Raw genomic sequence first — 27696 nt, forward strand, 5'->3', positions numbered from 1 at the left:
GGATACTGGAATGCAGCTACATGAAAAGTATACAAGGAGTTTCCAGAAAATTCTTTTATCACCGAATTCTAAGGGACCTACTCCTGTGTATATCATGACAGTCTTTCCCACCCTGTGACCCTTTGCCAGGTCATATAGCCTTGGGAACATGCTTCTCATATATCAAAAATTCTGCAAAAATTACTATCAAAAGCATATGCTTCTGATCCGGCATCCACACAAGGTTTGGAGAATAAAGGGAGAGATGCTGTTTCCTTCTCAGACCATATTTGGGAATGAAACCAGCGGATCCGGGGAGAATGTTCCCCCATTGTATTCGGCAATAAAATAGAAGCAGCAGCAGCCTCTTTGTAACACAGAGCACACCAGAGCCGGCTGACTTTTTTCTGATGTTTCTAATGATGCCCGGCGTGGTGCCTGCCTCCAGCTCCTCTGCTATTTGTGCCACCGTTGTCACTCTGGTGATGAACTAGAGATGCACACTTGAAGAAAGACTATCAGAGACTGGGATGAGGAAAATCAATTTCAAAGCCCCAAAGACAGCCGGTACAGAAGGTCACCGAACATTAACGTTGCTTTGCGGCTTTGGAATCTTGAGGGGGATTCTATTAACAACAACAAACAGCGCCGTGGAACTGCGTGGCATCATTAACTGTAAGGCCACTGAGCAGCGAAAACACACGTGGGGAGGATCACCCGGTATTAAGCACAATTAAGAGCTGCTCGTTTGTTTTTTTTTTTCTGAAGTTCAAAGATCTGTTTCTTTGTTGATCTGCCTTCAGACCAACCTTTTCATTTCAGCTTTCTGCCTTCAGTTCTAGCTTCTAATTTCTGATTCTGAGATGGGTCTTTCTGTGGGACATGTCACAAATTAAAAATTACTATCTAAAAAAGGATACAAACGAACTTATTGACAAAACAGGGAGAGACTCACAGACACAGAAAACAAACTTAGGGTTACCAAAGGGGACAGGTGGGGCAGGGAGGGATCAATTAGGAGGCTGGGATTAAGGCACACAAAGAACTATGTATACAATAGACCATCAATAAGGACCTACTGTATGGCAAGGGAACTCTGCTCAGTACTCTGTAATAACTTTTCTGGGAAAAGAATATGAAAAAGAATAGATACAGGTTTATGTGTAATTGAATCACTTTACTGCATACCTGAAATGAACACAATATTGTCAATTAACTATACTCCAGTATAAAATGAAAACTGAGAAAATTAATCAGGACAGAGGCTGAATCTCCTTGTCTTTGTCGCTGGCCCCATTCCCACCTTCCTGTCACTGTTGGTACCTCTGTCCTTAACGACAGACGGAGAGCTAATTTTCAATTACTCTTCTCTTCTGCCTGCCCCCTCCTCCCACTAGTATTCGACTGTCAGAGAATCTCGTACTCTTTCCTTCACCGCATTTCTCCCTTGCTTTTGTTCTCCGTTTCATTCATTTTGCTACACTGCCAGGGTGGAGCAGTTCTTCTGAGTTCTTACAGCTCAACATCCTCATTTTAATTTGTTTGGCCAAAGCCAAGAACGGGCACAAGTAACATTTTCATTTCAAATTTTCTCTACTCGCAAGTGAAATGCCATGTTTTTAATACTGAACCCTCACAATACATTTACAGTAGTTAATACAATTACCTCTGTATGCCCACTCATGTCTATCTACCCTCACCTCGGGCCACTTACAGGTGCTTCCAATCATTTATTTTGCTCTTTTACTCAATCTCTCAGCAGGTATGCTTTGTTCCTTGCTAACTCTTCACTTTTGATGGAGTTAGTCTTTCAAAGTAATTACTTTGAAAAAACTTAACTATCATTAAAATTTTTAGTGGAGAAATAATAGGGCTTTTTGAGTTATTTTAAGTATGCCTTTCCATATTACATTATATGTAATATCAACTCATTCAGTGCTCATTTTATAAGATCCTAACATCATGTATAAAATTAAACAAGTTATAAGATATAATTAAGTTGTAATTGTATAAGCATCACCAGGAAATAAACAGGTTAAGACCAGTCTTTTGTTCAGGAGGTTAATATAAGCATGATGTTCCTCTAAAATCAAAGAACATGGCTTAGTAAGTCAGAAATTACAGGGACCAGATGGGGAGAAGCACCCCAGAAAAATGTGTTACAGTATCATTTAAAGCTGTGTGAGTGATTTCCTCAGTGGGCCACTGGGATGGAAGATAAAAATCAACAAGAAAGTATGTAACCACTGAATGAAATTTTAATAGATTAACTTCATAATTGGTTATCTTCACAGAAAAATAGTTCCCCCCCCCACAGTGTTTTATACAGTGTTAAAAACCTTTTGAGAGATGAGCAAACAAAGCAAATGATTAGAATGAGAAAGAAAGTAATAGTCAGTGTTCAGTTTCAATCCCTAAGGCACAGCTGAAACCTTCACTGGTGAGATACAGGCATCTGGAGAAACATTTCTACTGTCCACAGCCTGTTCCATCTAACTGCGAGAAAGGCTCTATTGCGTAGGAATTATTGATACTTTCTTCCTCTTCTTACAGTCTCTGTTGATCAGAGAGAGTAATTTACATCAAGCTAAATGTGAAGTGTTTAAATGTCTTGATGCCTTGCTTTTTATGTTTTTAGGCAAATCAATAAAAAAAACTTACCCAGAATCTAGATTGCTTGCTTCAAATTGGATGCTCTGATTTCAAAGACAATGTGCTGGTAAGAAGAAAGATTGGCTCTATTTGGCCAAATTTACAACCTTTTCAGAATCCAAAGTTCTCACTTAAGAGCTCAAGAAATTTGAAGGTATAGGTTCTTTTTCCTTCTGGCAAAATATAACTTTCTAGATTTAAGAGGCTTATTAAAGGTCTCATAAGATTCCCTCAACTTCAAACGACTCTTCCGAAATGACATTTTCAGATTTAAAGCAAATGAATCTCATACTTGTGGATTAAATTTACCTGGTAATATAAGAAAGCTAAAATTAACTACTGAGTTCAGATAGTTTTAGTCACTTGATAATGCTGAAACAATGGATGGTTTCCCTGGAATTCATCTTAAGACAAAATACTTTAAAATTATTTTTCAAAATATAAAAAATTTAATTACTGTATGTTGTCTTCCATATTGCCAATTACCTCTGACTTAATTACTTGTGGTCTGTCATGGAGTATATACATTAAACACTGCAGGAGTTAAAATAGCCCCAAATATCTGTCAGTATATAAGAAATGATAAAACTGAAAGATGATATGAACTATTATCTAAGAATTTTGAACCTTAAAACCTGTGCTTCATTATTGAGCATTTTCACTATCAAATTCTGATTTTTCAGTCTCAAGGCCAACTGGATTATCTGCTAAATATATTTTTAGCAATGTGTTTGTGACTGATTAAAAGACCTAAGAAAACAGTTTATTGAAGTGATGGGCTTCAGGATAATGATCCAAGCAAATATAAAGTTTGGGGGCCGCTATTAAACAGAAATCTAAAGAAAGCAAGTCCATGTAGAAAATTAGCTATCTCTATTCAAGGCTGGGTTCCTGTTAGTTTTCCTTACCATTCAGCGACTGATGCTCAAGAGATACCCAGAGACACCTGGGGAATTACCTACTGTTCTTAAATACCTAACTGTTTGGGAAGAATCTCCATCAGTTGAGGATGATGGCACTCAGGAGTTCTGTGAAGACTCCAGAACTAAGAGATTGTAGACGCTGCCGTGAGTTTTCATGGAGAAGCCCACCCAGGCTAACATCTTTATAAGACTGCATAGAGTATTCTGCAGTCACTCATCTTTCTCATGGAGCCTTCCATCAGATGGATTCTGGACTCACAGGTTTTGGTAGAACCTGGAGAATTTACATAGTCAAGGCTTAGGCCACCAACAGGAGCAGAAATGTGCTTTGAGACTATTGCACATGTTAAAGCAGTGGTTCTCAAACTTCAGCTTGCACCAGAATCCCTGGGGAGGCTTGTTAAGACACAGAAGGTCTGGGGTGGAACCCCAGCAGCTCATGCTTCTGGGTCCAGGGACCATACTTTTGAGAACCACTGCAGTAAAGCAACTGGCGTGTTAGTTTCTTAGCTTGGGTTTAGCTTCAAGACTCCCATCCAGATTGTATAACAAATCAGAAAATCAACCCAAAGACTCTTGCTTAAACAGTCACTGCTGCTAGCTCTCTTCAAGTAGTTTAGAGCAAATGGAATGTGTAGGACATGAGGCTTGATCCATCCGACCTCAGGATCCAAAGGCCTAACCATTTTTCACCGTATTATGTCATCTCACTCTTTATTCTTTACTTGCAACAACCTTTCCTTTACTGCTCTTCCCCTTCGATTTTGCCTATTTGTTAAGAAACTGGTTCCTGCGTCCTTTCTAATTTCATTGCCACTTTTAAATGCCTACCACATTTATTGACTCTTACTTATCTCTAAATGAGACACCGGGATCCATTCTACCTTGGTTCTTCTTTGTTTCCCAGAGTATCTATATTTCTATGTGCTTATCAGACATTCACCAACAAACCACCCTATTCCATTAGGACCTCTTTTTTAGAGAGTTCTTTCCTTTTTTCATTGAACTTAGTACTTGGATTTGTCAGTTATGTAGAAGGCTACCTGATAATCCATCTTGGGTATTTACAACTTCCCAAAAGGTTTCATGACTTTTATTCATACAGACAATGCTGCTGTTAAGCCGCTTCAGTCGTGTCCGATTCTGTGCGACCCCATAGACGGCAGCCTGCCAGGCTCCCCTATCCCTGGGATTCTCCAGGCAAGAATACTGGAGCGGGTTGCCATTTCCTTCTCCACTCTTAACCTTTCTGTCTTTATATATTCTCTTTTTTCCTCTAAATATTTTGCTTCCATGTATTACCTGAATTAAAAGAAAAAGCTATCTCTACTCATTCTCTTTCTATTAGGAAATACTTCTGGAAAAGTCAATTCTAAACATTTTAAGAGCACAGGATACACACACACACACACACACACACACACACACACAAATCTAATCTCCTTACTTCCTTACACATCTGTCACTATGAGGCAAAAGAAACAAAATGAGTATTTTCCTGTAGAATATTAGTTCTCCCTGACTTTTCCCCTTTGAAGCAGCTTAGGACAGAGTAGTGACAATCAGGGTGACTTTCCCGGCACTGACCATGGTGTGTGCACTACCACACACGTCCTGACAAAGGCTGCAGCACTAGGAGCTTCTGAAGCACAAAAACTACAGAGTGAAAAAAAATTCTCTCACTGAGGTTCAGAGGGAGCAGCATTCTAGTATATTTGAAAAAAGAAACCCTACACTGGATCCTCATTATTACAGTTGAAGTTCATCCTTTAGATATTATCTTAGAACACGCTTTCAACGGTGAGTAAGAAAACCAGTGAAGATTTACTTAACTGGTAGGAGGAAAGTAAAAACTATTTGGAGAACTAGTTTTTAATTAACTTCTTCAGCAACCACTGTGCTGAAGCAGCACTTGCCAAAAAGTAAAACTAAGAATAAAAAATTACCAAATGGGATATTAAAACTGAATAGGCTTGTCTCAAGGATTGATGAAAAGGTGGAACAGTTGAGAAAAAAACAAAATTTGCTTACAGTGAGTCAATGACAAACCTCAATATTTTTCACTTTGCATTTTGATAATTTAATTTTTGCTAATTTTGGGGACTTCCTGGTAGTCCATGGCTAAGACTTTATGCTTCTGATGCAGGGGGCCTGGGTTTGATGCCTGGTCAAGGAGCTAGATCCCACATGCTGCAAATGAGAGTTTGCATGCCACAACCAAAGAACCCAGTGCAGCCAAATGAATTAAAAGAATTGATTTCTGCTAATTTCTAAACAGAATGAATCTAGAAAAGGTGATGTGTGTGGGTGTGTGGGTAAATTTTCTAAGAACTGGACAGAGCTTGTTAAAAATAGATTAATTATTTTGCTTCTGATGTAAAGGTATTATCACTATAAACAACTGAATATATTTTATATTAAGTAATATATTGTGCAAAAAAGGAAATATTTTAGATTCCTACTAATTAAAGTGCCTGTTCTTTTATTACCTTTAAATTAATTGTGGTATGCATTTTAAAAATATTTTAAATAAGAAAATTAAACATCCTCCACATGAGTAAGCAGCATTAGAATGTAAATTACATATTTTGACATGAAAACAAAAGAACAAATGTGTAATGATTCTAGCTGTGACAGTGAGTTAGTGAGACTGATAAACTACTTCATGCTGACAGCATGTTGTGGTCTCAAATCTATTATACTTTTGAATTGATGTGCTATTATCTTTGGACAACTTTCACACTAGGAGGTGATCCCAACAAGAAAAATGTCTTAAATGAAAAGTTTATAAACAAGATATATTTCGTTGCTATTGCCTGAATTAATATGCACTATTAGTGGTTTACAAAAAGAGGATTGAGACAAAAAATTGTTTTATAATATTTTACCAAAAAATTGCAATATGAATGTATTGATAACTGTGCATTTTGGCAACTGCCCTTGTATCATCTGTAATCATACTGAGTACACAAACATGTACTTGGTAAATATAGCATCATGTGTTAATTGATCTTTGAAAACCAGGAGGCAAAATTCTGGACAGTATTAAGGTGATTTGCAGGAAATGTATTTTAGTAAACTTTTTACTGTCTTACATTTACTTTTCAGTTTTAAATAAGGAGAGACATACAATGTAAATTTTAAGTATAATCACATTTGTAAAAAAATAAATAAGGCTATAATAGGAAGAAAAATATTTTTACTATGATTTAACTTAAACATGTCTATAACCAAGTAACAAATCATCTCGCAGAGTTTGCTTGTGAGCATTAAGAACTGAACAACTGGATTAAATATGCACAATTTTTAAAACTATTATCAAAATTGGTAAAATAACTTACTAGTCTTTGTTACATTTTAGCTGGTTTAATTGTGAAGCCATGATATCAAAGACCCAAATCTACATTAGATAGTTTCCTACATGTTTAAAGATATCAATTATACTACTGTTGGGAGTTATTACATACTAAATATATTAAAATTAAAATAGAAATGAAAAAGGAGATCTTAAAATTCCTATGTGCTATTTGAACAAGATTTAATCTATTTAATTATTAATTCATTTAATTATTGATGCCTTAAAATTGTTCAGCAAAGCTCTTTCTATAAATTTGAGAAGGGAAGCGTGATCTACAAAAACAATAATTTCAGGTGTCGATGAAAGCTGATAAAGGATAAAAGCGTTCCAGGGTTTTAAGAGATGTGGAAGATACCCTTGTCAATCAGATGTGTGATGGCAAGCAAGAAGTATTTAACAGAACAGAAAGCAACCAGTCCAGAGCGGTGAGTGTTCTAAGTAAAGCTTATTGAGGACCTATTCAAAGTGTGTAGAGAAAACATTATGTTACTTAAACTTCATAAAATCCCCACTCTGTGTGTTTTATAAAATCTACTTTTTTTTTTTTAAGTCTGCATTGTGCAGCATGTGGGGTCTTAGTTCCCCAAACAGGGATTGAGCCGGTGCCCCTGTGTTGGGAGCGTGGAGTTTTAACCACTGGACTGCCAGAGAATTCCTAGGTAATAGTATTTTAAGTGGCTCGGAATATGAGGTGAGTTACTAAGAACTCACAGAGGGTCACAGCAGAATCAGAGGGGTTACCAAATAGAATGTACTAAACTTATTTGGCTAACTGTATGTTCAAGATTTTAATCTTATGGGCTAAAAAGAAAGCATTCTGAGAATGGGGTAATAGGACAACAGACTCAGGCTTGAAATGAGAGGAGAAAGAAATAAAATAGGCAAAAGTAAGTCAAGGCAAAATGAAGAAACACAGGAAAAGAAAAGCAATTATCTTTGACAGGGTATTGTTCATTGGTGATGAAACCAGAGGATGAAATTTTAGAGAGGAAAAATAGTTTCAAAATTGGACAATGTATTCTAGAAGAAAAAGATAAAATCAACATGAAGGGATGATGCTAAGTAGAGATAACACACACAGGTACATACTCTCGTAATCAAGGAAAGAGGACTGAAACATATTTCCACAGACAATCTCAGTGAAGAGTAAAAGAATCTTCTAAAAAAACTTCCAAAAACAGTTGCTGAGGAAGAAGAGAGGCACCTTACAATGAATAGGTCAAATACAGAAAAAAGGTAATGACAAAATCACAATCATTAGCTGTGACCAGAGTAACAGCACAGTTGACCTTTTACTTTGATCACACTCAGAGAAGCGACTAGAAATGTGTTAGGAGTAATTAAGAATTCATTTCCCTAGGTATCATGGAAATTAAGGTTATCATATATGAATATTTTATACAGATTGCTGGTTATCCAAAACCAGACATTATCAGAGTACACAGTATTTGCAATTGGAGGGAATTACACTTTCAAAAAGTCATTTAAGGCCTTTAGCAAATGATTAATGCATACTTTCTTGGTATCTTAATTGCTATTAAAAAAAAAACTGGTTCACCTCAATTAAACAAAATAACACTCCTACTCTATTGTACAGTAACTTCGTCATACTCAAAAGATACCTAAAGCTTTAAAAGCCTTAAAACACAACTGGGGTCTCACTTCTGACTGATATGAAGACAATGCATCTATCAAGGTTTTTATGGATTCATTCCAAACATTTATTACTTTAGTTAATTAAATGTTTCAGGGATATGAATAGTTGCCTTTCATTATAATTTGAAGATTTCTTTTTTCTTCTCAAGAACAAAATGAACAGACTTGGGGTTCCTATCTGCATAAATTTACCTTCTTTTTGCTGAATGACAGGGATAGTGAAAAAAACAAGAGATTTTATTCTGGTAAAACTATGGTTTAGGCTTAGACTATCTCACACATAAAGATAAATTAGACATAAGTACTCCAGTTAAAACATATGTTTCTCATTTTTGGAGAGAAGAGAGCTACTTAATGATAAAAGATATTTGCTCAACTCTTAACCAATTAGGTTATCTTATCCTATGCAATGGTTGTTATTATCTGGTCAAATTAAAAAACAGTTATGAAGCACCTATCATGTTCTAGGGGCTTTGCTTACATTATTTCATTTAACACAACATTTTTGAGGTGATATTATTATTGCATCGGAAACTGACCTCAGATTTAAATAATTTATAGATTATTATATAGCTAGTTTAAATGATGGATCTAGGATTAAAAATCAGGTCTGACTGCAAAGCTCATGTTTGTCTCATGATGCGAAACTGTGTTTATATATTTACTAGATCTTCAGGAATATATATCAATACAGCCTCCTGAGAGTCAAAATTTTAGAGCTATAATTAGTCCATAGCCTACTTTCTCATTTTAATTATTGGCATGATGCCTGCTAAACAACCTAGTTGAGGTTATAGCATTACAACTGGTTAGTAGTAATTTCACATTTAAAAATTATGCTTTCACTTTCATTTATCTTAGTAATCATCTATGAATCTTTATCTTATACTTTAGAATGAGGTCTCCCTCAATATAACAGATGGTTTCAGAAACCAAATTATAATGCTACCGGAGAGACATGGATGTCCATTCTTTGAGTAAATTCAGGATCAAATTTTCTCTTTATTATTTTTAGTTAATATGATTTACCTTTAACATCTGACATCTAAGAAATTAAATTTGAACTTTTTGGACAAAAAAGCCATTCAATACACCAGTTTAATACATGCCCCCTCTTGTTCTCTGGATATTGCAAGAAGAAAGACGACTATTTTACATATCATTCTAGGAATTACATATTTTGGAGGCCAACAGAAGTTTTTTTTTTCTGGGAAGGGTTAAATATTTGCTACAAGTCGGCAATAAAAACTAGAAAATCTCAAAGTAGGAATCACAAGAGGAGCATAAAGATGGCGGAGAAATAGGACGGGAAGACCACTTTCTCCCTCACAAATTCCTCAAAAGAACATTTCAACGCCGAGCAAACTCCACAAAACAACTTCTGTAGGCTGGCAGAGGACATCAGGCAACCAGAAAAGCAGACCATTGTCTTCAAAAACAGATTTTTAATCTTTGCTCTTAGGGTTTTTGTTGTCAATTTTGTACTTTTAAAAACCCAAACTTCACCACCCAAGTTTACCTGAGAGCGAGATTACTGGCTTGACCACTCTCTTCTCCTTTGGACTCTCCTTTTTCTCCACCAGGTGGCCTCTGTCTCTTTTCTCCCCCATCTCTTCTCTATCCAACTCTGTGAATCTCTGTGTGTTCCAGACGGTGGAGAACACCTAAGGAACTGGTTACTGGCAAGATTTGTCTCTCTCCTTCTCATTCCTCTCTCTTATCCTCCTGGTCACCTCTGTCTACTTCCTCCCTCTCCTCTTCCCCATATAACTCCGTAAATACCTCTGAGCGGTCCAGACTATAGAGCGCACATAAGGAACTGACTACTGGCTAGCTTGCTCTCTCCTCTTCTGATCTCACCGCATCTCATTCCAGTTACCTCTAACTACCCCCTCCATCTTCTCTTCTCCTTGTAACTCAGTGAACCTCTTTGAGTGTCCCTCAATGCGGAGAAACTTTTCATCTTTAACCTAGATGTTTTATCATCAGTGCTGTATAGATGGAGAAGTCTAGAGGCTACTGTAAAAATAAAACTGAAAACCAGAAGCAGGAGGCTTAAATCCAAAGCCTGAAAACATTAGAGAACTCTTGAATTCAGGGAACATTAAGCAATAGGAGCTCATCAAATGCCTTCATACCTACACTGAAACCAAGCTCCACCCAAGGGCCAACAAGTTCCAAAACAAGACATACCACTCAAATTCTCCAGCAACACAGGAACACTCCCCTGAGCTTCAATATACAGGCAGCTCAAAATTATTCCAAAACCTTTGATGTCTCATAACCCATTACTGGTCACTCCACGGCACTCCAGAGAGAAGAAACCCAGCTCCACCAACCAGAACTCCAACACAAGCCTCCCTAACCAGGAAACCTTGACAAGCCACTGATAGAACCCCACCCACAGTGAGGAAGCCCCATAATAAAGGGAACTCCACAAATTACCAGAATATAAAAAGGCCACCCCAAATGCAGCAATATAACCAAGATGAAGAGACAGAGGAATACTCAGCAGGTAAAGGAACAGGAGAGTTGCCCACCAAACCAAACAAAAGAGGAAGAAGTAGGGAATCTACCTGAGAAGGAATTCCGAATATTGATAGTCAAAATGATCCAAAATCTTGAAATCAAAATGGAATCACAGATAAATAGCCTAGAGACAAGGATTGAGAAGATGCAAGAAAGGTTTAACAAGGACCTAGAAGAAATAAAAAAGAGTCAAAATATAATGAATAACGCAATAAATGAGATCAGAAACACTCTGGAGGCAACAAATAGTAGAATAACGGAGGCAGAAGATAGGATTAGTGAAATAGAAGATAGAATGGTAGAAATAAATGAATCAGAGAGGAAACAAGAAAAACGAATTAAAAGAAATGAGGACAATCTCAGAGACCTCCAGGACAACATGAAACGCTCCAACATTCGAATTATAGGAGTCCCAGAAGAAGAAGACAAAAAGAAAGACCATGAGAAAATCCTTGAGGAGATAATAGTTGAAAACTTCCCTAAAATGGGGAAGGAAATAATCACCCAAGTCCAAGAAACACAGAGAGTTCCAAATAGGATAAACCCAAGGCGAAACACCCCAAGACACATATTAATCAAATTAACAAAGATCAAACACAAAGAACAAATATTAAAAGCAGCAAGGGAAAAACAACAAATAACACACAAGGGGATTCCCATAAGGATAACAGCTGATCTTTCAATAGAAACTCTTCAGGCCAGAAGGGAATGGCAAGACATACTTAAAGTGATGAAAGACAATAACCTACAGCCCAGATTACTGTACCCAGCAAGGATCTCATTCAAATACGAAGGAGAAATCAAAAGCTTTACAGACAAGCAAAAGCTGAGAGAATTCAGCACCACCAAACTAGCTCTCCAACAAATTCTAAAGGATATTCTCTAGACAGGAAACATGAAAAGGGTGTATAAACCCGAACCCAAAACAATAAAGTAAATGGTAACTGGATCATACTTATCAATAATTACCTTAAACGTCAATGGGTTGAACGCCCCAACCAAAAGGCAAAGACTGGCCGAATGGATACAAAAACAAGACCCCTCTATATGCTGCTTACAAGAGACCCACCTCAAAACAAGGGACACATACAGACTGAAAGTGAAGGGCTGGAAAAAGATATACCACGCAAATAGAGACCAAAAGAAAGCAGGAGTGGCAATACTCATATCCGATAAAATAGACTTTAAAACAAAGGCTGTGAAAAGAGACAAAGAAGGCCACTACATAATGATCAAAGGATCAATCCAAGAAGAAGATATAACAATTATAAATATATATGCACCCAATATAGGAGCACCGCAATATGTAAGACAAATGCTAACAAGTATGAAAGGGGAAATCAACAATAACACAATAATAGTGGGAGACTTTAAAACCCCACTCACACCTATGGACAGATCAACTAAACAGAAAATCAACAAAGAAACGCAAACTTTAAATGATACATTAGATCAGTTAGACCTAATTGATATCTATAGGACATTTCACCCCAAAACAATGAATTTCACCTTTTTTTCAAGTGCTCATGGAACCTTCTCCAGGATAGATCACATCCTGGGCCATAAATCTAAACTTGATAAATTCAAAAAAATCGAAATCATTCCAAGCATCTTTTCTGACCATAATGCATTAAGATTAGATCTCAATTACAGGAGAAAAACTACTAAAAATTCCAACATATGGAGGCTGAACAACACACTTCTGAATAACCAACAAATCACAGAAGAAATCAAAAAAGAAATCAAAATATGCATAGAAACTAATGAAAATGAAAACACAACAACCCAAAACCTGTGGGACGCTATAAAAGCAGTGCTAAGAGGAAAGTTCAAAGCAATACAGGCATACCTCAAGAAACAAGAAAAAAGTCACATAAATAACCTAACTCTACAACTAAAGCAACTAGAAAAGGAAGAATTGGAGAACCCCAGAGTTAGTAGAAGGAAAGAAATCTTAAAAATTAGGGCAGAAATAAATGCTAAAGAAACAAAAGAGACCATAGCAAAAATCAACAAAGCCAAAAGCTGGTTCTTTGAAAGGATAAATAAAATTGACAGACCACTAGCCAGACTCATCAAGAAGCAAAGAGAGAAAAATCAAATCAATAAAATTAGAAATGAAAATGGAGAGATCACAACAGACAACACAGAAATCCAAAGGATCATAAGAGACTACTATCAGCAGTTGTATGCCAATAAAATGGACAATGTGGAAGAAATGGACAAATTCTTAGAAAAGTACAATTTTCCAAAACTGAACCAGGAAGAAATAGAAAATCTTAACAGACCCATCACAAGCACGGAAATTGAAACTGTAATCAGAAATCTTCCAGCAAACAAAAGCCCAGGTCCAGATGGCTTCACAGCTGAATTCTACCAAAAATTTCGAGAAGAGCTAACACCTATCCTCCTCAAACTCTTCCAGAAAATTGCAGAGGAAGGTAAACTTCCAAACTCATTCTATGAGGCCACCATCACCCTAATACCAAAACCTGACAAAGATGTCACAAAAAAAGAAAACAAAGGCCAATATCACTGATGAACATAGATGCAAAAATCCTCAACAAAATTCTAGCAATCAGAATCCAACAACACATTAAAAAGATCATACACCATGACCAAGTGGGCTTTATCCCAGGGATGCAAGGATTCTTTAATATCCCCAAATCAATCAATGTAATTCACCACATTAACAAATTGAAAAATAAAAACCATATGATTATCTCAATAGATGCAGAGAAGGCCTTTGACAAAATTCAACATCCATTTATGATAAAAACTCTCCAGAAAGCAGGAATAGAAGGAACATACCTCAACATAATAAAAGCTATATATGACAAACCCACAGCAAACATTATCCTCAATGGTGAAAAATTGAAAGCATTTCCCCTAAAGTCAGGAACAAGACAAGGGTGTCCACTTTCACTGCTACTATTCAACATAGTTCTGGAAGTTTTGGCCACAGCAATCAGAGCAGAAAAAGAAATAAAAGGAATCCAAATTGGAAAAGAAGAAGTAAAACTTTCACTGTTTGCAGATGACATGATCCTCTACATGGAAAACCCTAAAGACTCCACCAGAAAATTACTAGAGCTCATCAATGAATATAGTAAAGTTGCAGGATATAAAATCAACACTCAGAAATCCCTTGCATTCCTATACACTAATAATGAGAAAGTAGAAAAAGAAATTAAGGAAACAATTCCATTCACCATTGCAACGAAAAGAATAAAATACTTAGGAATATACCTACCCAAAGAAACTAAAGACCTATATATAGAAAACTATAAAACACTGATGAAAGAAATCAAAGCAGACACTAATAGATGGAGAAATATACCATGTTCATGGATTGGAAGAATCAATATAGTGAAAATGAGTATACTACCCAAAGCAATCTACAAATTCAATGCAATCCCTATCAAGCTACCAGCCATATTTTTCACAGAACTAGAACAAATAATTTCAAGATTTGTATGGTAATACAAAAAACCTCGAATTGCCAAAGCAATCTTGAGAAAGAAGAATGGAACTGGAGGAATCAACTTGCCTGACTTCAGGCTCTACTACAAAGCCACAGTCATCAAAACAGTATGGTACTGGCACAAAGACAGACATATAGATCAATGGAACAAAATAGAAAGCCCAGAGATAAATCCACACACATATGGACAGCTTATCTTTGACAAAGGAGGCAAGAACATACAATGGAGTAAAGACAATCTCTTTAACAAGTGGTGCTGGGAAAACTGGTCAACCACTTGTAAAAGAATGAAACTAGATCACTTTCTAACACCGCACACAAAAATAAACTCAAAATGGATTAAAGATCTAAATGTAAGACCAGAAACTATAAAACTCCTAGAGGAGAACATAGGCAAAACACTCTCAGACATAAATCACAGCAGGATCCTCTATGATCCACCTCCCAGAATTCTGGAAATAAAAGCAAAAATAAACAAATGGGATCTAATTAAAATTAAAAGCTTCTGCACAACAAAGGAAACTATAAGCAAGGTGAAAAGACAGCCTTCTGAATGGGAGAAAATAATAGCAAATGAAGCAACTGACAAACAACTAATCTCAAAAATATACAAGCAACTTATGCAGCTCAATTCCAGAAAAATAAACGACCCAATCAAAAAATGGGCCAAAGAACTAAATAGACATTTCTCCAAAGAAGACATACGGATGGCTAACAAACACATGAAAAGATGCTCAACATCACTCATTATCAGAGAAATGCAAATCAAAACCACAATGAGGTACCACTTCACACCAGTCAGAATGGCTGCGATCCAAAAATCTGCAAGCAATAAATGCTGGAGAGGGTGTGGAGAAAAGGGAACCCTCCTACACTGTTGGTGGGAATGCAAACTAGTACAGCCACTATGGAGAACAGTGTGGAGATTCCTTAAAAAATTGCAAATAGAACTACCTTATGACCCAGCAATCCCACTGCTGGGCATACACACCGAGGAAACCAGAATTGAAAGAGACACATGTACCCCAATGTTCATCGCAGCACTGTTTATAATAGCCAGGACATGGAAACAACCTAGATGTCCATCAGCAGATGAATGGATAAGAAAGCTGTGGTACATATACACAATGGAGTATTACTCAGCCATTAAAAAGAATTCATTTGAATCAGTTCTGATGAGATGGATGAAACTGGAGCCGATTATACAGAGTGAAGTAAGCCAGAAAGAAAAACACCAATACAGTATACTAACACATATATATGGAATTTAGAAAGATGGCAATGACGACCCTGTATGCAAGACAGCAAAAAAGACACAGCAGTGTATAACGGACTTTTGGACTCAGAGGGAGAGGGAGAGGGTGGGATGATTTGGGAGAATGGCATTCTATCATGTATACTATCATGTAAGAATTGAATCGCCAGTCCATGTCTGACGCAGGATACAGCTTGCTTGGGGTTGGTGCATGGGGATGACCCACTGAGATGTTATGGGGAGGGAGGGGAGGGGGGTTCATGTTTGGGAACACATGTAAGTATTAAAGATTTTAAAATTTAAAAAAAAATAAAAAATAAAATAAAAAAAAGGAATCACACATGTATTCAACTAATGGCCGCCTTCCTACTACGTCTTTTACTTCCTCTCTGTGTTGTTATTTACCTCATGTGAGAAGTAATTTGAACTTAAAAAGGAACTTTACTCTTGGGAATAAAGCTTAGCTGGGGTACCATATGCCGGTTTGCCAAGAGCAGGCTCAGTTTATGCCTGCAGTCCCTGTGGCTCCTGTCACTCGCATACTGTCCTGGTTGGACGATAAGCTATACCGTTATGATAGAATACAGCTGCTGAGCTAAGAGTACAGCAGCTTCTGGAGTTATCCTCCTCTCACTGAGATACATTTTTAAGCTACAAATGGATGAAATGTCCCAGGTCCTCAGCCTGCCTTTTGTCTGTGGAAAACCTTTAGCCAAGGAATAAGTTTAATCAGAGAAGTGAGAACATGCAGAAACAAAGGAAAACAGCCAAAGGACAGCAAATAATAATAGTTTAGTCATTAAACACAGCCACAGACCTTTAGTTCCTCCTCGAGGGCTATAGATTATATGCTGAGCCACATCCTGCGAGCTGTCTTACAGATGCTGAAACCCTAACCAGATGGAGAAGGTAATTACATGATGGCCAGGCAGTAACCATGCCATAAGCTGCCACAATTCTGAGAACAAACCGCCCAGGGAACTGAAGACTAACTGTACCTAAAATAATCAAGATGATGCTGACCAGCCCACTGATGACCAGTATCAAGATGGCTGTTAGAGATGACTGTGCTGTTTCTGCATGCAGCCCCCTCCCTCAGCCTGTAAAAGCTCTTGCCCATTGATTGTCAGGAGGAGGGGGACTTTGGACAGGAGACTGCCCTCCTCTTGGTTGCTGGCATCCAAAATAAAGCAAACTTTCCTTTCCACTAACCTGACCTCTTCAATGGCTTTTGAATTGTGAGCAGCCAGATCCTACTTCTGGTTACACTGAGACATCTTAAATACAAACACCTCCTAGCAAACCTTCTTGTATTATACCTCTCTCCTCCTCTGTCTTTCTATGACTCTTACAACTGGACACACACATCCCTCTGTGGGCCTTTTAGCAAATAACAAAAGTTATCAAAGACAAAGTATCTCAAGAGATCTTGGAATCCCTTTGATTTTGACTATTCACTAATATGCAATTTTAGATGAGTTTACAGGGTGTTTGTAAAAACAAACAAAAAAAACAAATGGAGACAGTGAGACTCTCAAAGAATTTCTTAGCTGAGGCCCACGTCCGATTCTGAAGTTTAAGTTCTGAAACCTGAGCTTTTTCATTGTTACGTCTTGTTACCATATTTTGTGGTTTTCTCTTTTCCCACATGTGTTCTTGGGTTTCCTGAAAATATCTTTAACAGTTATACTCCAATAAAATACAGAATTAGAAAGTAAACAAAAAACTGCAATTAAAAAAGGATATGGCATCAATTAGTAAAATTAAGTTAGTGGATTACCTTTCCAGTGATATTTTACTTAAAGCTGTGTCTTCAATGAAGCAGGATCTTACTACTTACTACCTTGCTAAAGGTAGCTGGTTATCGGCTTGTAGGTGGAGGTACAATTTTTCAACTGGGAAGGCTTTCCTCTGGCACTGAACAGCCAGTATGTGTGTTGCTGCCTAGATTTCTAATAGCCAAGGCTAACTCAGACCTGGTTGTCTTTCTTTTTCCTTAGAACCATTTAAAGTAAAGATAAAAGGGGGGGAAAGAAGGAAAATATCTTACTTTAGTACATCATACTTCTGTTTATGTAATTTTTTAAAAAGATATACCCATTGATTTCCCGTTAAAGCAGCCTAAGACATCTCGATATTTAAATTAAAAATGCAGTAATAAAAAGGTAACTGAATATGCGTTTTCATACATTAATAATTAGCAAAACATTACTGAGCTACAAAGTAAAAAGCTATGGGAACATAACTAATGAGCTATCCATGCCAAAGTAGACTTCATAATAAAACAAGACTTTAATAAATCTTTTATTAAATAGCTACACATGAACCACTTGGTTAACATCTAATAGGTAACTACTAAGCTACTTAATTCACATATATAAATGAAGAACTTGCAGGCAATTAACTTTACAATTGCTGAAGGTCAGGCTTCTCAGTGAGTGTCTCTGTACTGTACCTTTAAGTACCACTGCCATCCGGAGTCAAGTGCAAGCTTTTCTTCAGCTGCTCTATATTCTGGTAGCAGCTATTATTATGTACTGAGGCAGCTGAAGTATAAAATAAACAAAGGATGAGCTACAGGCTATCAGATGCCCTAAAAATGAATTATACAAAAGACAAGAAATACTGAGCTCCAAGGAAAAGAGTCGTCAGAAAAATTCTAAGCAAGTATTGGTGTTCTGTCCATGCCCGGATTGTTATTTCTAGGTGATGATAACATTAGAAGAATATACTCATAAATGACAAATAATTGTTTGCATCTTGATATGACTCTACATCTGAAAACTCACTGGAGATGGGAGACCAGAGCTATTCTGTTTATTGGGTAGAAATGTACAGGACACAATACTATTGATTGTTTCCAGCAGCAGCAAATGTTAAATTCATTAGCAAAAGGAAAGAAACACTTCTACAGAAGCAAGAATCTGCTGATGGGAAAAAAATGCTTTTTAATAAATCAAAATGAAAGCTATGTTGAAACAGACAGGACATATCTTTTATGTCTTCTGTATCAAGTTTAGATGTGAATTACTGGGATTTTAATGGATTATTACATGCCACTTGTTGCCAATTATTATCACTGAAAGGAGAAAAAGGGAAGAGACAAAGCGAAAAAAATAGAGGTTCTTAATCTACACAGAACTGAATTTTAATCTTTATAGCTAATATCTTTTAAATGTCAGTTTCAGGAAAATGACAATCAGTAAGATAAGTCTTACTTATCATAAGTAGCAATAATTGCCAAAGATGAGACTCTATACTAGATTAAAAAATAGTTAAAGGCAGACATAAGTCTGGATGAAGTTGTTAATATAGTTGAAACTAAGAATCATACTCAATAGGGAATCTTCACTAAAAAAGGAAAAATCAATGATAAATAAGCCTGGTTCTTCACCTCAAGAGTTCCAGCCAAGTGAGACTATTAAAGAAACCACAGTGGCACCATGTCAGGACGGTGTGAAATTTCCTCACCACTGCTTAGGTTGATTCACCGAGTGCCTGCAAGTGGAAATGCCATTTCTTTTGATCAGTAATATTATAAGGTGTGAACACTGGAAAAGGAGAAACGAGAAACGAACAAAACTCTACCACAGATTAAAATATTTTAGCATGATGTACAGTGTCTAGATTCATTATACTTTCTATATATGTGTGTGAGAATATCGACTAGTAGATTTTCTTCCTTTGTCAATTCATAAAACTATAAAATGTAATTCCATTGATGGTTCATGAGTGGTACTGCTTTGAAATGGAATTTCAAATGTCACAGCTTTGAAATTGCTCTGAGAGTGATTTCTTATATGGTCTGAATTTGGAGAAATCAGTTACAATTTCACCTATAGCCACCATGGGTTCTCTTCTAAAGAGCCACTTTCTTTGCTCACTCACCAACAACAAATATTCATTAGTACAATATGAGAAATAACAAGAACACGCCATATATTTCCCTCCAATGATCCCAAATATCTGCACTTCAAATTAAGCCTTCAGGACTTCCCTGGAGGTCAGGGATTAAGAACCTGCCTGCCAATGCAAGGGACATGGGTTCAGTCCCTAATCCAGGAAGATCTCACATACCGCAGAGCAACTAAGCCCGTGCGTTGCAACCACTGAGCTGGTGCTCTCGAGCCCAGAAGCTGCAATGACTGAGGCTCATGTTCCAGAGACTATGCTCTGCCACAAGAGAAGCCACAGCAACTGAGACGCTCACACACTCAACTGGAAAAAGCCCGAGCACAGCAACCAAGTACAGAGTAGCCAAAAATAAACAAATTAATTAACTGAAAAAAAAACAGGGATATGGCTTCAAGGAATACCATCTTTCCTATCACCAGTTCTTGAGGCTTTTGTGCTAACTACCACATCCCCCAATTAAACACATTTCTGATGACCTAACTTGGCACATTTCATAAATATTTGTCAAGACACTTATTGTCAACTACAATGCAATTATCCATATTCAATCTGATGTCTCAGCTGGAAAATTACTTTTTTCCTAATACATTTTTTTTTTCAAATGACAACAGTGAATCAGTGTTGATTAGTTGTTTAGTGTGTGCTAATTAATGACACTGGGTAAATTTAAATGACACTGTGCTAATAACCTCAGGAAGAAAAAAATCTGTGCACGTGACTCTTTGTTTTTAAGTCAAGAAATCTGCTGCTTGCCTACTTCTGTACTCTCTCTTCCTAACTGCTCCAGGAAGAGTGCTCAATAATACAAAATAAATGATAAAACCCAGCTACTCTTGGCTGACACTATTGACAAAAAGGGTTCTTTTTAACCTGTTCTTAGTTCAAGAGTAGAAAGAAAAACCAGAAAGATTTGTATTGTTGACAACTAACTGTGAGCACCTCCTGCTTGCTCATCCTCAGGGTAGAACTGCTTTAGGTCACACAATTAATGGCAAAAAACAGCAGTTTATTCACTGAGACCCACTTTTTCATCCAGGATCTAACGTATAAAGCTGACTTTTAGGATTTCCTGGTAGTCCAGTGGCTAAGAATCCGCTTGCCAACACAGGGGACACAGGTTCATCCCTGATCCGGGAAGATCCCACATGCTTCGGAGCAACTGAGCCTGAGACACAACTATTGAGCCGATGCTCTAGAGCCCGGGAGCCACAGCTGCTTAACCCACATGCAGCAACTACTGAAGCCCACATGCCCCGGAGCCAGTGTTCTGCAACAAGAGACGCCACTGCGATGAGGAGCCCGGGAGCCACGGCTAGAGAAAGCCCTGGCACAACAACCAGTTTCCAGTGTGAACAAAAATAAATAAGTAAATAAGTTTTTTGTTTTTTTTAAGCTGACTTTAGCCAGGGGCTCCACAGGGCAGGGCACTTGGGGGAACATTCTCCCAGGAGGTTCAGCATCCTCTGGTTTCTGGCTTTATGTGGAGATAAATCTTTTTCTCTGAAGTTATGAGAAGCTTCAGGGAAGGCAGGGAAGAAATAAACACTAACAGGAGTTTTAGGGGACCTGTGCTGCAGAGCTGCCAGTAGGAAACCCATGAAGTAAGACACCACAGCCTTTGCTTGCGTGATACATAGCTCTCAGGAGATGCTGACTGGTGAGGTCCTGACCAAAGGAAGAAGATAAGATTTTTTGTATTTGGAGATATTTAAAAATGAAATGGATTAGCTCAAAATAGCTCTGGCTGGTCTATATTCTTGTGTGAGCAGGTTGCTAACTGCGGGCCAAGCGGCGCTAGAACTCGTAATTGTTAAGAACCTCGTGGAAACATCAGCACGTGCTAGAGAAAAAGCACCAAGCTGGTGAAGCTTCTGGAAGGGAAGACTGAGAGGGGCCCATGGGCTATGGTGTAGAGATGGGGCAAAAGAGCTTTGTGGAATTACATATTCCCACCTGCACGATGACTACCAGAGGAAGGGAGTTTCAGGAACAGAAGTTCAGTTCATCATAAGGAAGCTTTTCCTAATAGCATGGTCTAGGCATGAATGGGAGTAATGCTGGAAGGAACTTGAAACCTCCCTCACATTGCAAAAAACTAAAATCTCCTTAGCAAAGGGTCATCTGACTTATGCTGAATCATCATCTGTGAGAGTCCACTATGATTTTAGGACGCAATGGACAAAATGGAGCCTGTGAGAATCAGGGGCATCTAGAACCCAGTAGATGTACAATATAATCACTGCATCCTGGGACTGAGAATAATCACCCTTAAATCTCTAGTCCTTTTTTCCCACATGCCTGAGAATCTGAAGATAAAAATAATAAATAAAGTGTGAAAAGGATGGCAAAGTGCACTGCCCCAACAACCAAAAGAGCACCAATAACGTGGCTCTGTTTCTAGAGAAGACAAACAGTGTGGAGAAAAGGAAACCCTCCTACACTGTTGGTAAACTGGTATAGCCACTGGAGGCTCCTTAACAAACTAAATATAGAACTACCATATGATCCAGCAATCCCACTCCTGGGCACACACCTTGAGAAGACTGTAACTCACTAATGATGCACGCTAGTGTCCACTGCAGCACTATTTATAATAGCACCTAAATGTCCACTGATAACTGAATGGACATAGAAGATGTGGTGCATACATACAAAGGAGTGTTACTCAGCCACAGAAAGGAATGCAATTGGGTATTTGTAGTGATGTAGATGGACCTAGAGTCTGTCATACAGAGTGAAGTCTGAAAGAGAAAAGTGAATATCGTATATTCACTCATATATGCAGCATCTAGAAAAATGGGACAGATGATCCTAACTACAGGGCCGGAATAGAGAGGCGGACACAGAGAATGGACACGGACGTAACAGGGGAAGAGGAGGGAGGGATCAACTGGGAGATCAGGCCTGACACATATACACGACCTTGTGTAAACCAGACGGCAAGTGGGAAGCTGCTCTTAGCACAGGGAGCTCAGCTTGGTGCTCTGTGGTGGCCTAGCTGGGTGGGTGGGGGTGGGCAGCAGGAAGGCTCAAGGGGGAGCGGATATATACATACTCACACACATATGCCTGAGGTACTTCACTGTGCAGCAGAAGCTAACACAATACTGTAAAGCAACTGTACCCCACATTTTTTAAAAAAGTAAATCTCTCTTACTGAGGAAAGGGTTGGACCAGCTTATCTTTCCATTTCAGATGCTAAAAAAATTACAGTTTGTTGACTGCTGTCAAACATGCATTCTCCATGCAGGTACACTGTGTGGTCCTAACAGTCAAATCCTCCACAAGCCTCCCCTTCGGGACTCACCTGCTTTCCAGTGGTACATTACTGCCAAGGACCCAGCTGTCCTGCAGCTGGACGGACTCGGGTGTGGTTTGCAGCTCGGCGGGCAAAGCAGCCGGCGGGGCCGGGCTCTGGTTCCTTCTATTGGTCAGGGAGTTCCTATTGAGAGAAGTGATGGATGGATGATGCTGTGCGGAGTGCTGCTTATGGGAAGGTGGCAAAGGCTGGAGGGTGGACTGGCCTTGGTTGTTTGCAGGTTGCTCTGAAAAAAAAAAAGAAAAGGAAACTCATTATATATACGTGTCTGTGTACATACACATTTATACACACTACCAATTTCTTGGGGCTCCACTATAGATCCATTAGCATTAAAAATGGCATAGAAATCCATTACCTAATATATTTGCATATTATTCTATTAGGCGGGTGTTCAGTGACATTCTCTAAGAGCAAGTTTACCCTTGATACGCAAAGTTCTAATTAATCTACAACAGATGGTAAAATTGCTTTTGGTTTTAATTTGTTTCAGATTTTTTTTTTCATCTGGTTTTATTAACACCTACAGAAAACAGCATCTGACAGCTCCCCTAATGTGTCTTTACATTTCAGCTTTTTTTTTTTTTTTTTAACAAACCAACCCTGAAATTAAATGGGTAATTTCAGTAGAACACAAAGGTTTTGGAAATGCATATAATCCCTATAATTATTTAATGGAGTTTTTTTAAGCTTTATTTAACTGCAATAAATTATTACAAGCTCATTGCTGAACAGCAGCTGACTACTCTAGTTTAGTGCATTTCAAATAAGGCAGATCTGCACTGTGATCTGCTAACGGACGCTAAGTGTTCTCTAGCAGAAGGTCACTCTGTGAAGCAGATGTTGTTTCATGGATATTTAACAGACTGAATCACAGCTGATTACAACGTCAGAAGACTCATATACTTAATGACCGTTACATCCATTAGAACACACACAGAACAGATTTTCCAATTTCACAGTATGCAGGGGAAGTACATTTTGGAGTAAGTCATAGGTGACCACAGTGACTCATGTCACTATGTCACTGATACGAATATTTTGTTTCGAACCAGAATCCTAGTGGATCCAGCAGCTTCAAAATATAAATACAACAGTAGGCTGTAGCTGGGCAAAAAAGTCCCTCAAGCTAATAAGCCATAAGTTAAAATGCACAAATGAATGCAACATCTGAGGCCCACGTCTCAATCCCATTACCTAAGCTGTGGACATGCCAGAATTCACAAACACTACATTTTAGCCAATAGACAGATGACTCCTTAATTTAATGCTAAACTTATTATGGTTCCACGCACATAAGATGTCAATTTTTGACTAAATGCAGTTCAAAGTGCAATATAATTTTGAAGTGATGTATTAAATCATGCTATTAATATAAATGCATGTATTAAAAGAGAATAGGAAACGCAGGGACTATCTTTCATCTACAATGTGAACTCCAGCAGTGATTGCTAAGCCAAATAACACAGTCAAACATTATAATTCTGGTTGCATGGAATGAATATATGACATGTTAATAGTGTGAATATATATTATCAAACCTCTTTACAGGGTACGACAATTAAAATAGCTCCTCCCACAGTACATAAAATCAGTAATTACTGCATGTTTCCAGCGGTCCCTAATAATCCATATCATACCATTTAACAACTAATAATTTCTTTCTCTTGAAATGAAGGACAGAAATCACACCTAAATCCATGCAACAGAGCTGCTTCCTTGCAGCCTTCTTGAAGATTCCCACACTAGAAACTACACAAATCTTACTTGGCCCATTGGTTTGCTGCTCATGAAAAACTATGGGTGTTCAAATATCAGTTAAAGTGAATCAGCCTTTGAAGGAATGGCAGGGTTACAATACAAATATGGCTTTAATCTGGTGAGGAAAAGAAACAGACATTTTAAAATTCATGGATTATTTACCATTCAGGTAGGTGGTGCTAGTGGTAAAGAACCCGCCTGCCAATGCGGAGACGTGAGAGAGAACATGAGTTTGATCCCTGGGTCAGGAACATCCCCTGGAGCAGGGGCACAGCAACCCACTCCAGTATTCTTGCCTGGAGAATCCCATGGACAGAGGAGCCTGGCGGGCTACAGTCCATGGGCTCACAGAGAGTCGGACATGACTGAAGGGACTTAGCATGCCCGTAAGCACATCATTTAACATAATTAGCTCTGCTGTTCCTAGCATCAGTGCGTATGATCAGAATGGCTACAGAGGTCTTCAATGAACATTTCAAGAAAATGCTTATAGGATGATATAATAAGCTACAGTTAATGAGGGCCTAAACTAGGTTGGCCTCATAATGAAGAGAGAAAAAAGAAACGTCTTGAAAAGAAAAATATTAAGATTGTGCCTAAAAAGAAGTAGAGGAACGGGGCAAATGACTCCATGTTTTTAAGTACAGCTTCATGAAAGAATGGAATTATATTATAGATGGGTTACACAGAATAAATGATACATCAGATATTATACTATGCTGAGAAAGAGCTATGTAGTAGAGGTCAGGATAACAAATTGACTTCCTAACTCTGTCAGGTGTCGTGACAGTGAGTCTCCGTCTCCTCATCTGTACTGTGGGAAATAATACTGCCCCACCTCAGATATGCAGATGACACCACCCTTATGGCAGAAAGTGAAGAGGAACTAAAAAGCCTCTTGAGGAAAGTGAAAGAGGAGAGTGAAAATTGGCTTAAAGCTCAACATTCAGAAAACTAAGATCATGGCATCTGGTCCCATCACTTCATGGGAAATAGATGGGGAAACAGTGGAAACAGTGTCAGACTTCATTTTTTTGGGCTCCAAAATCACTGCAGATGGTGACTGCGGCCATGAAATTAAAAGACACTTACTCCTTGGAAGGAAAGTTATGACCAACCTGGACAGCATATTGAAAAGCAGAGACATTACTTTGCCAACAAAGGTCCATCTAATCAAGGCAATGGTTTTTCCAGTGGTCATGTATGGATGTGAGAGTTGGACTGTGAAGAAGGCTGAGGGCCAAAGAATTGATGCTTTTGAACTTTGGTGTTGGAGAAGACTCTTGAGAGTCCCTTGGACTTCATGGAGATCCAACCAGTCCATTCTGAAGGAGATCAGCCCTGGGATTTCTTTGGAGAGAATGACGCTGAAGCTGAAACTCCAGTACTTTGGCCACCTCATGCGAAGAGTTGACTCATTGGAAAAGACTCTGATGCTGAGAGGGATTGGGGGCAGGAGGAGAAGGGGACAACAGAGGATGAGATGGCTGGATGGCATCACCGACTCAATGGATGTGAGTTTGAGTGAACTCCAGGAGTTGGTGATCGACAGGGAGGCCTGGCGTGCTGCGATTCAAGGGGTCGCAAAAAGTCGGACATGACTGAGCGACTGAACTGAACTGAATTGAACAGAGGTATTAGTACCACCTAAGAATTCAATGAAATGCATGGATTCATCCACTTATGCACACACTTAGTCATTCATCCCACAGACATTTATCAAGCGTTTATATTTCAGGGATCTGCTAAACCAGTAACAGGTAAAAGCACTGTGTAAATGGTGATTATAAATATTGTTATTGAAACATGAAAAGATTTAAGGTCTGTTATCAGCATATATTTCAATATGTTGAATTTAAGATCCTTATTCTTTTTTAACTTTAAAAGAATTTAAAATTTTTCATAGAAGTATTGTTGAGTTACAATATTATGTTAGTTTCTAGAGGCTTGATATACTTAAAAATATAATTCAGTTCAGTTCAGTTCAGTCGCTCAGTCGTGTCCGACTCTTTGCAACCCCATGAATAGCAGCACACCAGGCCTCCCTGTCCATCACCATCTCCCGGAGTTCACTCGAACTCACGTCCATCGAGTCGGTGATGCCATCCAGCCATCTCATCCTCTGTTGTCCTCTTTTCCTCCTGCCCCCAATCCCTCCCAGCATCAGTCTTTTCCAATGATATACTTAAATAAAATATACTTAGTATGCTTAATATACTTAAATAAAAATATAAACAGTGGTGCTCACTAGGCTCCTCTGTCCATGGAATTCTCAAGGCAAGGATACTAGAGTGGATTGCCATTTCCTTTCCCAGGGGATCTTCCCAACACAGGGATTGAACGTACGTCTCCTGCTCGGGCAGGTGGATTCTTAACCACTGAGCCACCACAGAATCCTCACTACCAGTGAAGCAAACCCAGATAACGAAAGCTAGGTTCAACTTAAAATCTGACAACAGGACAGAGTAAGTGCAGAGTCTGAGCGAGATGGAATGGATAGCCAGACATTTAAATTCTGCAGCAGACCACAAACAGAAGCTAAATCTGAGGATGCAATTGGAGGTCAATGATAGTTCTAAAGATTCCAGCTCACAGGACGTGAGAAGTAGCTGGAGCACATATTTATCTATAGCAACTTCTTTTAGATCGATTATGTTTATAAAGCATAACAGGATGAAATAAAATTTAACACTGTCAGAGAAGACAACAGCATAAAAGAAAACTGAAAGTAGGAAAGATAAAGCCAAATATGAGAGGGGTGGGTGAATTCATGCTCTATGGGTTTACACTTTCTTAGTTTTTGTTTTTTAAAAGGATCTTTTATTTTTGAAAGTATTTATTTATTTGGCTGTGCCAGGTCTTCAT

The 27696-nt window shown here is 38.2% G+C and overlaps 1 protein-coding gene across 9 annotated transcripts in view; it reads right to left on the reverse strand.

Moving 5' to 3' along the window:
- The window catches only part of TENM3 (teneurin transmembrane protein 3), a 454861-nt gene that overhangs the window by 163422 nt on the left and 263743 nt on the right, over positions 1 to 27696 (reverse strand). For 8 of the 9 annotated variants that reach the window (XM_068971252.1, XM_068971251.1, XM_068971249.1 and 5 more), the window contains one exon: positions 23059 to 23296. In XM_068971252.1, the coding sequence (XP_068827353.1) occupies positions 23059 to 23296 (238 nt within the window). The remainder of the gene's footprint in view (positions 1 to 23058; positions 23297 to 27696) is intronic. The other variant, XM_068971253.1, reaches the window with a different exon arrangement.

This window comes from Capricornis sumatraensis, chromosome 4 (assembly GCF_032405125.1).
Source record: "Capricornis sumatraensis isolate serow.1 chromosome 4, serow.2, whole genome shotgun sequence".
Classification (NCBI taxonomy): domain Eukaryota; kingdom Metazoa; phylum Chordata; class Mammalia; order Artiodactyla; family Bovidae; genus Capricornis; species Capricornis sumatraensis.